A 13,467-nucleotide genomic window follows, 5' to 3' on the forward strand; every position below is an offset into this window, starting at 1 on the left:
GACTAGCCTGACCAACATGGTGAAACCCTGTCTCTACTAAAAATACAGAAAATTAGCTGGCATGGTGGCAGGTGCCTGTAATCCCAGCTATTCGGTAGGCTGAGGCAGGAGAATCACTTGAACCCAGGACACAGAAGTTGCAGTGAGCCAAGATCACGCCACTGCACTCCATCCTGGTCAACAAGAGAAAAACTCTCAAAAAAAAAAAAAAAAAACCTCTCTCTGTGAGAATCACTTGAACAATTAAGATATTCCATGACTTAATGTATAGTTAAAATAATCATGTGATGATTTATTTATATTCTGGGAAAATATTTATTTTCAAATACTCATATGCAAAGAAAGGAATCAGTTTGAGAAATCCTGACCTCAAACAATTCGAAAACTTGTTTGAAAGTGGAGGATTCAGGTTATCCTCCACAAACTCATGAGCGGGGAATGACACAGAGTTTGTAACGTGGTGGGATACAGCCAAACCCGATATGTGTAGGGCTGAGGTCGATATCCTTTGGGTCAATGAGGGGCTTCAAATTAAAATGCTGCAAAATGGCACACAACAATAGAAACAACTCCATGCGAGCCAGGCCTTCTCCAGCACACACTCGTTTTCCTAGAAGTAACAATGGTGTTGATGAGACACTGAGGGAGTTTCAGAGACACGACACTGTTAACAGTGAGACTAGGGGAAGTGGGGAGGAGGAGGCTGTGGGCAAACGGCCATCACAAGGCAGGACTCACGCCTCTCTGCCTATTAAAAGAAGCACAAAATGTACTTGAGTGGAAGAATACCAGCAACACTGACTAATTCGGGGAGCAGCCTTCATACAACCTCAATTATCCAGAGCTCAACTGCAAAAACCGGTGTTAAGTTGGGAAGACCATGTCTGCCCAGTAAAGAAGGCACCCCCAGTGCTCACCAGTGATGCCTACATGAGGGAAGTAGTGCCCTGTAAAAGTATGGAGTTGGTTGTATGATCTTCCCACAACAATCCCTAAGATGAGGCTCTGGGAAGGAGGACAAGTGCCTCAAAGAGAATCACTGAGTCACATCCCAGGAAGGCTTTGATGCTTCCTGTGATGATTCTAGGTAACCAAAGGTTAGGTTTTGTTTAGTAGCTCTGGTTTAAAATTAGGGAGAATTGGGGTAATACGGCTTTGAGAGCTTTTCACTAAGTCTTGTTAAAATAGAAACAGAATTTAGCAATGAATGATGTAAAATGTCTAGTCTTTGGCCTAAAATGTCTAGGCCTAAAATGTCTTTGGCCTAAAATGTCCAGCACCTACAACACTTCATTCCCAGGATTGCTGCCAAAAGATGTTATGTAACTTCTCTGAACAGGGGAGAGCACATTTGGGTCATGTTGTCAATAGAAACAGGGCACACAGTGAGGTTTGGGGTCTCAGTGGGTGCCTGGGACCAGGGCAGAGCACATGTGGAGTGGAGATGAGGAGTGTGGGCTGCTCCTCGAGGGAAGGTACTGCCTCTGATCTTTCTCACCTGTGGAAAATGGCTTGAAATAGTCACTGTACTTGAACTTCCCATTTTCATTCAGGAAGTGTTCTGGCTTAAACTTTTCTGGATCAGGAAATTCTTGGTTGTCATACAAAACAGAGTCCAGAGTTGGCACTATGACTGTGCCCTAGAAGAAACAAAGACTGTCTCAGTGAGTCATGTTAACAAAATGTGGGCTTTCATCTGGAAACCCCCAGTGAAGAATGTTGTTTTGAATATTATGCTATATAGGATAGTATATTTCCAGTTGAAGGAGTTGCTTAGTGAAGGATTAGATAGAACGCAGTCAGGGGTCAGGTCTAAGTGGAGATGAAAGCCCTAATCTTCTCACAGGATTAACCCCAGGGCTGGTTGTGATAGTTTGTTCCTGGCATTAGAGTTCACTACAGTCCCAGGCACTATCTGCTGAGGCTCTTTTCCAGATTTCCTCCACCTCTCTGGTCACCAGGCCAATGTGAGCACTCCTGGAGATGCAGTACCCCACAGGGTGGGAGTGGGCCCAGCCCCTCCACTCAGTGACCCCTGCCAAAGGGAAGGGTCTTGGGGCCCCCATCCTGCTCCCTGGCAGGAAGGTGATTAGCTGATAGGATGGTGTTCATGCTGTGTGCTGCAGGCTCACGCCTGACCTTGGGGATGAGGTATCCTCTGAAAATGGTGTCTCGGGTTGCTTCATGGGGTAGGTTGGAGGGCACGAGGGTGATGAACCGCTGAATCTCATGCACCACAGCATCCATGTAGGGCATCTCTTGCCTATCCTTGGCGGCAGGGATTCGGCTTGGCCCAATCACCCTGTCAATTTCTTCATGGAGCTTCTCTGCCAAGATATGAATGGGACAAATTTCAAGGATTGGTTCCCGGCCAGTTGGACATCCACCCATCATCCACCCATCTATTCAATCATGCTTTTATCCAACTGCCCACCTACACATCCATCCACCCCTCCATCTATACACCCCTCCATCCATCCATCCATCCATCCTCCATCCATCCACCCACCCATCCATCCACCCACCCAAGCCAGCCAGCCACCCACCCTCCCATCCACCCACCCACCCATCCATACAACCACCCATCCATCCACCGGCCCACCCATCCAACCATCCACCCATCCACCCATTTATCCACCCTCCCATCCATCCATCCACCCAACCACCATCCACCCACCCACCCACCCATCCACCCACCACCCATCCACCCAGCCATCCCTCCATCCACCCACCCAAGCATCCACCCACCCACTCATCCATCCAAGCATCCACCCATCCATCCATCTATACATCCAGCCATCCACCCATCCACCCACCCATCCATCCATCCACACATCCATTGACCCATCCATCCATCCATGCAACCATCCATCCAACCATCCATCCATCCATCTATCCATCCATCCATCCACCCACCCATCCAGCCATCCATCCACTCCCCTCCCCACGCAGAAGATGTTTATGGAGCATCCTAAGCAGTGCTTAAGTTTCCCTACGTCCTCTGAATTACTAGAAAATGCTCCAAAAACTTAGTGAGAGCTAAGCTCTATGAGGTTATTTACAGGATGTTTTGGCATCCATTATCTTAGTTGATGATGGCTTATTCAGTTCTCTTCATGTCAAGAGCAGAGAATAATGAAAGTGTTTTGGAAATTTCTTCTGGGAGGGTACTCTTTGCATTGATAATTACCCCAGGCTTGTTTATTGCGTGCTTCTGAGTATGAAGGGGGTTTACAGAACAGAATCAGACATGCAGGGTCTACTTCTTGAAGTCTGAAAGTCTCTGTCTTTCTGACAGAGGTAACAGCTGCCTTGAGCAAGTTGCCTAGCCTTCCCGTGTTTGGAGTTTCCCATGGAACATCATCATATGTTGAGTGAAAAAACCAAGCTGCAAAATGTTATGTACAGCACCCAGGTAAAAGATTAAACACATACAGCAATAATATGAATATTGTGCCGATAATTAACAACTATTAAAAGTGCAAAACCACACAGCAATTCTGGAGCCATTTCTGGTGAGAGAGGTGGGGAGACGTGAGGAGGTGGACTTTGGCTGGCTCTGTAACACATTTTCCTTTTAAGAGCTCTGATGTAAGTATCGCAAAATGTCAATAAACGTTAAATTTGGCAATGGATATATACATGTCAATCATATTTATTTTCCTTTTGTCTATATTGGAACCTCCTCATAAATAATACTTTAAAACATTTTTTGAGTCCATGGTTCCCCTAGTGCAGAGTAGTCAAAAGTTCTCTTATAATCACTGCAGATCCATAAAATGATTCCTTCCCTAAACTTTTGGCTCCTTCACCCTTCACATTTCCATGTGATTGAAAAAGCAAAGGCCAGGGATGGGGCATGGTGGCCACACCTGTAACCCCAGCACTTTGGGAGGCCAAGGCAGGAGGATGACTTGAGCCCAGGAGTTCAAGACCAGCCTACGAAACATAGTAACAACTTGTCTCTACCAATTTTTTTTTTTTAGACTGATTCTTGCTCTGTTGCCAGGCTGGAGTGCAGTGGGGTGCAATCTCGGATCACTGCACCCTGTGCCTCTGGGGTTCAAGCGATTCTCCTGCCTCAGCCTCCTGAGTAGCTGTGACTACAGGCGCATGCCACCACACCTGGCTACTGTTTTGTATTTTAGGAGAGACAGGGTTTCATCATGTAGGCCAGGAAGGTCTCGAACTCCTGACCTTCTGATCGCCTGCCTCAGCCTCCCAAAGAGCCAGGATTACAGGCATGAGCCACCATGCCCAGCCAAAATAATTTTTTTTTAAATTTTTAATCAGCTGGGTGTGGTGGTGCGCACCTGTGGCCCAGTTACTTGGGAGGCTGAGGTGGGAGGATTGCTTGAGCCCAATAGGTAGAAGCTACAGTGAGCCATGATTGCATCACTGCACTCCAGCCTGGGCAAAAGAGTGAGACCCTGTCCCCTCAAAAAAAAAAAAAAAAGAAAGAAAAAAGAAAAAGGAAGAAGAGGAAGAAAGGAAGAAGGAAAGAACAAGAAAAGCCCAGGGTCTGACCCTGGATCCATCACATGTCGACTTTCTTGGGGGAAATAACTTCATAGCCTATAATACCTACTTTAAGGAACTGACAAGCCTTAAGACCACAAGTGACCATTAGCAGCAGCTTCATGAGGAGGGCGACACACATCACTCAGGCTGTGAACTGCCTCAGGCAGAGGCTGCCCAGCCCTGTATCCAGCCCAGCGAGAGGCAGGAGCTCTGGGCCCCCCGGCACTCTCCAGCCAGGCTGCAGCTCCCTTTCCTCCCCTTTACTTGGAGCCAGCCCTGACTGGCCTGTTTGCATGCGAGTGCCCTCACATCACCTCTACTTGGCCCAGATGGGTGTTTCTCAGGGCACGACCCTCTGCCCACCTAGACCCAGACCCTTCACACCTCCTCCAGGCACAGAGTCCCTACTGCCCCAGGTGCTGCTGGGAGGAGCCCTGTGGAAGGAATGACGAGGGGCCAGGGCAGCTTAGCTGCTTCTTCCTGGACTTCCCTCCTCACGTCCGCATTTGAGGAAGACGCCCCAGCAAGGACCCTCCCTTCCAGCTCCAACCTCCCCACCTGCTCTGCCTAGAAGACCAGGTCGTACTCGGGGGAACTGGGACATTATCTTCTCTGTCATAAAGAGGTTATTTATGGGGCAGAATCAGACCCTGCCACCTCTCTCCACCCTGGTGTTGGGATGTTCTTTTCTGCAACCAGGGGCCTCTTAGTGGGGTATGGACCAACCAGTGTGCAAGAGTACCAGGGGTCCTGCACAGACCATAACATCTCCCCTCAGAGCAGTGCATCCAGCCATCTCACCACATCACCATGAGGGCTAACAAGCAGCTTCAAACAGAAAGCTGCAGCCTAAAATGTGCAAGGCTGGCCATCCAGGGAGACGCAGCCGCACGCACGGTGTCCCTCCAGTCACTTGTCTACCTTCGATCTCAGGGTATTTCATGAGAATCAGGAGCCCATATCTCAGAGTTGTGCTGGTGGTCTCTGTCCCCGCAAAGAACAGGTCGGCCACAGTCACGGTGATACCGTCCATTGTGTACAAGGGCTCTGCACTGTGCTTTTCCTGTGATGCCAGAGACAGACAGGAGGAGAAGGGGCTGCTTGTCTCCTTTCAGCACAGAACCAGCCACCTCCCAGCTCCACAGGGACACAGGAGACAGTGTCCAAGAGGCTCTCCCAGTGGAACTGTGACTTGGAGCTGTGACAGACAGGGTCATCTCCACCTCACAGCCAGGGAAACTGAGGCTCCCAGGAAATCTGCTGAGGGCAGGCCAGGGCTCTGTCTCCCTCCACAGCATGAGGGCCATCCTGGGAGAGGTGAGATCCCCCTGACCTTGGTCATAGCTCAGGCAGGAGCTAAACGGCTCCTGCTAACCCCTCCTGCTGTAGGGCTAGTGTCTGCTGCCACGAGGGGCCAAACTGGTGGAGAAGACGCTCAGACAGCCCCTGGGAAATCAGTGTGAGCTCCACATTTGTTCTTGAGCCACAAGCCATAGGAAAGGACAAGACAAGGATACAAGAAGCTTCACCAAGCTGGGAAGGGGGCAGGGGATCAGGATCCTGAGCGCCTGCAGGTGGGTGAAGCTGGGGAGGCCTGGAAGTCCTGCAGCTGCGCACAGTTGGGGAGTACATGCCCACAAGGAAGACTGAGGGCTTCTCCTCACACAAAATGCAATTCTCAAAGTCTGCAGACTAGAAAGGGTTGAGCAGCAGGGCCTGGAGAGAGCTAAGCGTCCCGCCCATGCGACCCCAAAGCCCCAGGCCAGCTTGGCAGCCAGGCAGGCTGACTTGCGTCCAGTGGTCATGCTGAAGCCAAGAGTGTGTGTACGAAACTCAGAGCATGCTGCGGTGGGAGGTCTGGACACCAGCGAGTGCAGGTCACACTGTAAATCTGAAATAGTGCATTCCCTGCCCACCCCGGAGAGCCCACATCATGGGAGGGCCGAGCCTACCTTCTCCATTTCCACGAGCAGGCAGTCGGTGAGGTCCCGGGGACAGTTGGGGTCTAGAGATTGATGGTGTTCCTTCACCCTTTCAGACACATACTCTTTTACTTCAGCCACATTTTTTATGACTTTTCTATGGCTTCCAGGCAAGTAGTGTAGAAAGCTGGGAAAATTATTGAAAAGCTAGAGAGGGAAAAAAATATTTTACTGCTTTCTTCTGGATGCAACATAATTGTGTGTGTTGGACCAACAACTTTCTCCGAACCTGAATTTGTGGCTGTAATCATTGTTTATTTGGAATATTTTGGGTCAACAGTGTCCTTCTTGGGCACCATTCTCCTCAGCAGTGCACACTCTGCACGGCAAATGTGCACACACAGGTCGATACACATCCTGACGTCTCTGGGGGGAATATTTGGGCTGTCTAGTCAAACACCCCTCAAAGCTATGTTCTTTGGCTTTTGCAGTCCTGTCTATCACATATAACCTGAATTTTCCTCCTTTATCTAATGTCAACTCTACAGTTGATGACTGATGAAAGAGGAAAGTGGCTTCACCTGGAGCCAGGGAGTGCTGAGTAGGTAGAAGTTCTCATTAAACAAATACATCAGCCTTAGAAACTTCTCATCATTGTAGTCAAAATGCTTGCGGAAGAGGATGTCGGCTATGACGTTGCAGGGCGCGCAGCCGATGAGGAAGGTGGGGTCAAAAGGCTGGCCTAGAAAACAGGCAGTCGGGGCAATCAGAAGATGGGGGCAAGGAGACTCCTCCACCTGCTCAGTCACCCGCTGAGGTTCACCAAGGCCTGTGAGAAGGTGCCCTGAAAACTGCCAATTTACGAAAGATAGTGAATGTCTGAACCTGTTTGAGTTTCCTTTGCTTTTCGACAGTATTTAGGATACAAGTCACATGTTTAATGGCCACCCTTGCTCCCTGAACTGTGTAGCTGGAAACTAGAGTTGTAAAATGCAGTATCTGGGGACTCACGAGACCCTCTCCTTGTCCGTAGGTCCCTGTGGTTCAGATGCAGTCTAGGAGTCCCAGCCAGGGCTCCCCGCGCTGCTGGTCTACACACCTTGGGTCTTCCTGAGTGCTTCCAGCAGGAAGTGGGCCTCCCTCTGGATCCGGCTCTCGTTGCCCTGTTTCCCCATCCCATAGTTCCGGAGGGTGGTCAGGGAAAACCGCCGGATGTCCTTCCAGGTAGGTCCATTATTAAAAATGATTCCTAAGGCAGAGGGGCCAGCAGAAGGTTATTCTAAATACCCATTTTGGGGAGAAATGGGCTACAGAGGGCCTTGGAGAGCAGGGCAGGATTTACAGGTGTGTAAAGAAGTGACAGAGGGGGCAGAGGGACAGAGAGACAGAGGGATGTCCCAGCCTGGGAGCTGCCAGCACTGGCCACTGGTCAGGTTCTGGGGAGGAGCCTTTCTGAGGTCCTCACAGTCTGCACTGTGGTTTCTTCATCACACGTAGCCTCTCCTGGGTGCTCTTCTTCATGCTGTCAATTTACCTTCTTTCTTTTTCCTTTCTGCTGAGTCTTCCCCATGCTACATAAAACCACATATGGCCACTCCAAGAACACCTCCCACCTCTCTTCTGTCTATCGGCAACATTCTTGAGAAGCCATTCATTCTGCTCTCACAGATTGTTAACCCTCATACCACACACACCTCAACTTGCAGCTTTCCGACTCCACAGCAAGTTTCTTCACTAAAATCTGACAGGTCACACAAGTCCCTGACTGTGCAAAGCATCAGAGCTGGGAAAACCAAGAACTGTCCCTTCTGCGCCCTTCTGAGCAGTCAAGACCTGACCCTGCCCTGTCTCTCCTCCCAAGAGTTGCCTGATGGATCCTCCTGGGAGTATGAACACCTTTGGAATCAACAAATCTAAAGCTAAACTTTTTATTCTTTAAAAATGTTCACATATTCCCACCCTTATCTCGACTAACTATAAATCTTTTTATTTTCTCCCAGATAGGAACCTTGAAATGATCCCTGTTCCCCTGCACACTCCCAGCCACACCCCCTTTACACCTCAGGGGCCCCTAGCCCCTCTCTCCCTCGCTCTCTGTCTTCCTCTTATCCATCATCACTTCCTCAATAAATACATTTTTGGTACTTCCTGCATATAAGACATCCTGCCAGCTCTGGGCAGTCTGTGGTAAACAAGGGTCATGTCCTATGCAGCTTCATTAGCTGATTGACCACTGACCACTCCTGGGAGGCGCCTGCAGGGTGCTCAGAAAGTGCCTGGTGAAGCTGCGCTCGTGTGTTCCAGAAGCAAGGCCGTCCGGCCTGAGAGGGGCGGGGGGCACATGAGATGAGGTGGGTGGGGCAGGGGTGCAGCTGGACTGAGGGTTTCATTTCATCCTGAAAGGAGGGGAGGAAGGGCTGAGGAGACAGGTGGGACAGAGGGGCAGACATGGTCATGTTGAGTGGAGGGCATCCCGAGATGACCCATTTAGACAGAGTTCAACAGGTTAAAAATCTCGCTTGGGAACCAAATTTTCTCCGTTTTATGAACTTTTTCTAAAAGGATGCCCGCAGTTCCCTTGACACATTATCACACAGCCTGTGCTCGGTATTGTGCTAATAAGGGGATATTTCTACCATTGTCCCTCAAGGGCCAGGTGCAGCCCATGCCCAGGGCTCGGCTAATTTCCGCCGGTCTGCGCCCTGTGGGTCACATGAAAATGAAACTTTAGAGCCTCCAGGCAGAGGCAGCAAAGTCCCCTTGAGCCCCATCTGTGTTGATGTGAATTCCGCTCCCCTCCCTGCTGCCTCCGACTGTGCCTTGGACCCGTGGGTGGCAGAAAAGGGCTCCCCGGAACCAGAACTGAGCTCCTCAACCACAGACCCCCAGAGCCTCCTCCAGTAATGCTTCTCCTGTGTTAACGACAAGAACTGAGATGGTTAGTTTTGTTTTTGGCAACCCCAGAGAAGTAAAACCCACAATGCAGAAGAAGGAAAACCAAACGCCACTAACTGTGATACAACCACCCCGTTGCCCGCTTCCGGAGACAAGGTTCTGGACGCGGTTCTGGCGCGGGAGGCTGAGCTGGAGCCGGCGACCCCCGCCCGCCACCAGCCCGCGCCCCGCAGAGCGCACGCTCAAGAGCGCGAACACCAGCGTCTGCTCTGTGCTGACGGCGTTCTTTATCAGTTCATTTAATTTTTAGATTTGTTGGCCTATTCAATGTTCACAATGTTCAGAAGTGTACGATAGGGCAAGAGCACGAGCTCACCGATTTAAAAATTCCACACGGCATATTGCAAAGGTTTTCTGGAGCCTCGTCATCAAAGTTGACCCAGGAAGACGTAGAGGCTTCCACGTGGGACACTGTGTTATTTCTAGTCTACTTTGAAACCGCAGGGCAGGGACGGAGGAAGGAGAAAGCAGCAGCAGGCCAGGTCTGCAAGCAGGAAGGGGGAGCCGGCCGGCAGCCGCCGCCTTGCTGGGGTCTGAAGCCAGGAGGCTGGGAGAATGCGCAGATAAAGACGAGCCAGACCTCCAGACCCCAACCCTCCTCTCCCTAGAGAGGGAACAGGCCGCTTTCTGGTTATGCTGAACTCGGGGCTCTGGAGACAGGAAGCGTGGAGGAGACGGCGAGGTGAGGCTGGGAGATGGGATTTCAGTGGGTCTCTTCCCCCTTCCCGGTCTCAGGACATCCACCCCAGCGGGACATCAGAGGCTCCCTCTCTGGAAGTCACCAGCTGCAGCTGAGCAAAGCCCTGAAGCGAGCAGTGTCCGCAGCTTGCGACGCCTCAGCGTGGGTGAGGGGACCTCGGTGGAGCCACCTGTCCCCAGGCGGTTGAACAGGAGGGGAAAGCGCTCCCAGGAAGGGCCTGCGGGCCCAGAGGCGGAACGGTGGGGGTGGGGGGCGGCGACTCCTGCTCAGAAGCAGCCCCGCCCATCCCCGTAAACTCGCCCGCACCGTCGCCGAGAGGCCGGATTCCTGGGCGAGTCAGTGCGCCTCGGGCCGCAGGCAACGCGCGGGCGCCATCGCCCTAATCCTGGTATCATCCTTAGGGTGCCGTTACTGTAATATTACTGTTAGTTTAGTATTTGGCCATCGCCGACGTGGCTACCGCCCGTAACTGTCCCGGGGCGTGTTATGCGCCGCCCGCCCCGTGCCAGGGACGCGGACTCACCCCTGTCCTTGTGCGCATGGAACGCGGGGAGGTCGCCTCTGCCCGAGAACTCGTCCTTGTGGTCCAGCAGCGCTTCCTTCACCGCCTTGTAGCCGTGCAACACCACCATGCGCTGCGAGCCCACGTACAGCGTGAACACCGGCCCGAAGCGCTGGGCCAGCTGCGGAGACCCGAGGCTGGAAGTCAGGCCCGCGGCGCGGCGAGGAGGGGCGGGCTCTGAGCCACACCCCTGCCGGGCGGGTATTGCTGTTGCTCTAGAGAACCCAGTGGGATGTGCCGCAAGGCTGTCTTTGTACAGCCCGAGGTGGGGGAGACCCTCCCCACAAGAGGCTGCTGCGTCTGCAGGGCGCTCGGGGGGCTCCAGCTGCTCTGCTCCCCACCCGCCTGGACTCGGGCAACTCCGCGGACTCCGGCTCCTCACGTCCCTTCCCTCAGGCGCGCCCACCAACCACCCCGTCCTGCGCCCCGCAGAGCGCACGCTCCAGAGCGCGAACACCCAGCGCCTCCTCCGTGCTGACGGCGTTATCAGTTCATTTAACGTTTAGATTTGTCGGCCCATTCAGTGTTCACAACAGTCGTAGGCGGCAGGTATTGGTGCCACACGGGCTGGCCCAACACTTCACGTTTCAACTCGTGCTTTGGCAAACACAGGCTGACGCCCGGCGGGTGCGCATCTGGCCGCCAGCCCGGTTATCCTGGCGTCGCAGCAGCCCGGCCTCGCCGGCCTCCCCATCATCAGCCCCAGGACAAGGCACCGGCGGGGGCCTCCGGGGCCTGGCACGCAGGCTCCGGGCTCCAGCTGTACCACAAGGACACATTTTGAGTGTGACTCCAGGATGCTATCAATTCAGTTAATTCACAACAGGCTGGTATCGAACAACCACAATCTGTCTGCAAATGAGTTGAATACACACATACCGGATACAATTCCTGAGTTATTCTCCCTAAAATCAACACTATTTCTCTTACCCGGGTGAAGGACTTGGGAATATTCTTCAATTCCAACTGGAAGAGGTTCCCGATGATGGGAAGTGGGAAAGGGCCTGGGGGCAGATTCCAGCTGCTGTGCACCTGCCTCCACATGGACACCAGCAGGAGGAAGGCCACCCACACCAGCAGGGCCACGGTGACTCCGAGGGCAGACATGGTGCCGCTGGGGTCCCGCTGCCAGCCTGGGAGGACAATCCTGTGGACACGCAGGGCTTTTTATCATGTGTTTTGAGAAGGAGGGTGGCCCACCAACCAATGCCTTCTTGCTTCTCATCTAGCCCAAATTGCTGGTTGTTTATTAGCTGCTGTTGGCCATCGTTTCAAAGGCTGATTCCCGCAATGGTGGCCCCCAGGGGTTCCGGCCAGTGACCTGGTGAGGATGGAGTTGGGCTGTGTCAACACCCTGGTTGCTAGCACCTGTCACTGTGCCAGCAAACACATCCAGGGACATGTTGCCAACCCACAGTTAAGAACGCGGGGTGAGGTACCGTCCTGCCCTTTGCCACTGGTTAGACAAAGGGGAACTCCAGCCACACTGCCAGGAATTTGTTTGGAGTAGGGTTTATGTAATACAACACCAACCACATGCCAACCACCTCTAGACAGGGTACTGGCCCTCCTGGTGCGACAGCCTCTTGATGTCTGATGAGGAGGTTTGTCTGAGCAGCCCCCAGTAGTACCTGAATCACCACCTGCCACATGAATGGGGCCAGAAGGAAAATTCAACATCGGAATTCGATTCCACTTTCTCAAGTTAACTGGAAAATTCCATGGAAGAAAAATAAAAGGAAAGAAAGAGTCAACCAATTCTGAGAAAGTTAATCTCTGTTTTCATTTTTTTTAAAGGTATATATTCTGGCTGTAGAAAATTAAGAAATATTGTTCTTTGGAATTATTCCAAATTTAAATTCTTAAAAAATTACATTAGAGTTTTATTGGATTTGTTTTACATTAAGGTAAATTTGGAAGACGATTTTAAAGACATCTTGTCTTTGTTGATCCCGGGACACAGTGGAGCTCCACATTGACTAGCTTCTTCTTTCATGTATTAATTATTTTCTTCATACAGGCCCTCTTCCACCTTCTCTGAAGGTAGTCCATAGGTATTTTGTGGAGCTTCTTTGTGTGTGTGGTTAGAATGAAGAGAATGTTTTTCATTCTGTCTTCTAACTGGCAATATATAGAAGTTCTTAATTCATAGGTTGCAATTTTGTACTTTTATATAAACAATGAATCTTTATGTATAATAGAAAATATGATGAGAAATGAAGAAAATAAAAGTCATTTATAATCCAACCAAATCACTTGCGGATTTTGAGTTATGCCACTCTATACTTGTATTTATACAAAAATGAGACTACATACTATATATTGCATTCTAACCCAGTTTTTCTTTTGACAATTTATTAGCCACATAAGCAAGTCATTGGTTGTGCTGCACCTAACACTGCACCTCTCCTGAACCAAGAAGGGGCATTGGCCTCTGGCAGAAGCTTCAGGGGCCTTTGCTTCCCTCTGGTTTTTTGCACCCCTGGAGGTGAGAACTGACAATGTAGATTCGACTGGCTCATGGGTGGGTTAGCACGCCCCCTCCTCCTGTCTTTCCTTTCCAGTGGCCAGTGTGAGGTGGCAGGGACAATTCCCTGGGCACAAACAGCTGTCCAGACCCCTGCATCCTGTTCTCCTGTGTGGGCCCAGCCAGGCCTGGCCGGGACAGACACCCATTGGGGTCCACAAGTTTCCTTGCTTACTGGTTCCTTCTAGTGCTTGAGAGCAGCAGAGTCAGCTCCCCGCAGACTGAAACTGAAGTCTTGGCTTTGGTGGGGTGAGAACAGGAAGCATCAGGGTGGAGAGGC

At 51.3% G+C, this 13,467-nt stretch overlaps 1 protein-coding gene across 1 annotated transcript; it reads right to left on the reverse strand.

The window, feature by feature from the left end:
- Window positions 1-271: 271 nt before the first annotated feature.
- Window positions 272-11,794, reverse strand: LOC100594173 (cytochrome P450 2E1). Its single transcript, XM_030804802.1, has 9 exons — window positions 11,591-11,794; window positions 10,622-10,781; window positions 7,543-7,692; window positions 7,025-7,185; window positions 6,474-6,650; window positions 5,443-5,584; window positions 2,140-2,327; window positions 1,499-1,640; window positions 272-610 (listed from the first exon to the last, which is right to left on the reverse strand). Exons 1-9 carry the CDS (start codon window positions 11,765-11,767, stop codon window positions 426-428), a joined length of 1,482 nt encoding a protein of 493 aa, XP_030660662.1. The 5' UTR covers window positions 11,768-11,794; the 3' UTR covers window positions 272-425.
- Between the last annotated feature and the right edge of the window lie 1,673 nt (window positions 11,795-13,467).

Source organism: Nomascus leucogenys, chromosome 3, assembly GCF_006542625.1.
Source record: "Nomascus leucogenys isolate Asia chromosome 3, Asia_NLE_v1, whole genome shotgun sequence".
Classification (NCBI taxonomy): domain Eukaryota; kingdom Metazoa; phylum Chordata; class Mammalia; order Primates; family Hylobatidae; genus Nomascus; species Nomascus leucogenys.

What these genes read in the sequence shown, in the direction of transcription:
- LOC100594173 (XM_030804802.1), bottom strand. Translation starts at nt 11,767, where the DNA reads ATGTCTGCCCTCGGAGTCACCGTGGCCCTGCTGGTGTGGGTGGCCTTC. An exon ending in CCATGCGCACAAGGACAGGG is followed by an intron (nt 7,693 to 10,621) that starts GTGAGTCCGCGT and finishes CCTCTGCCTTAG; the next exon opens with GAATCATTTTTAATAATGGA. An exon ending in TTTCAAGCCATTTTCCACAG is followed by an intron (nt 611 to 1,498) that starts GTGAGAAAGATC and finishes TGTTACTTCTAG; the next exon opens with GAAAACGAGTGTGTGCTGGA.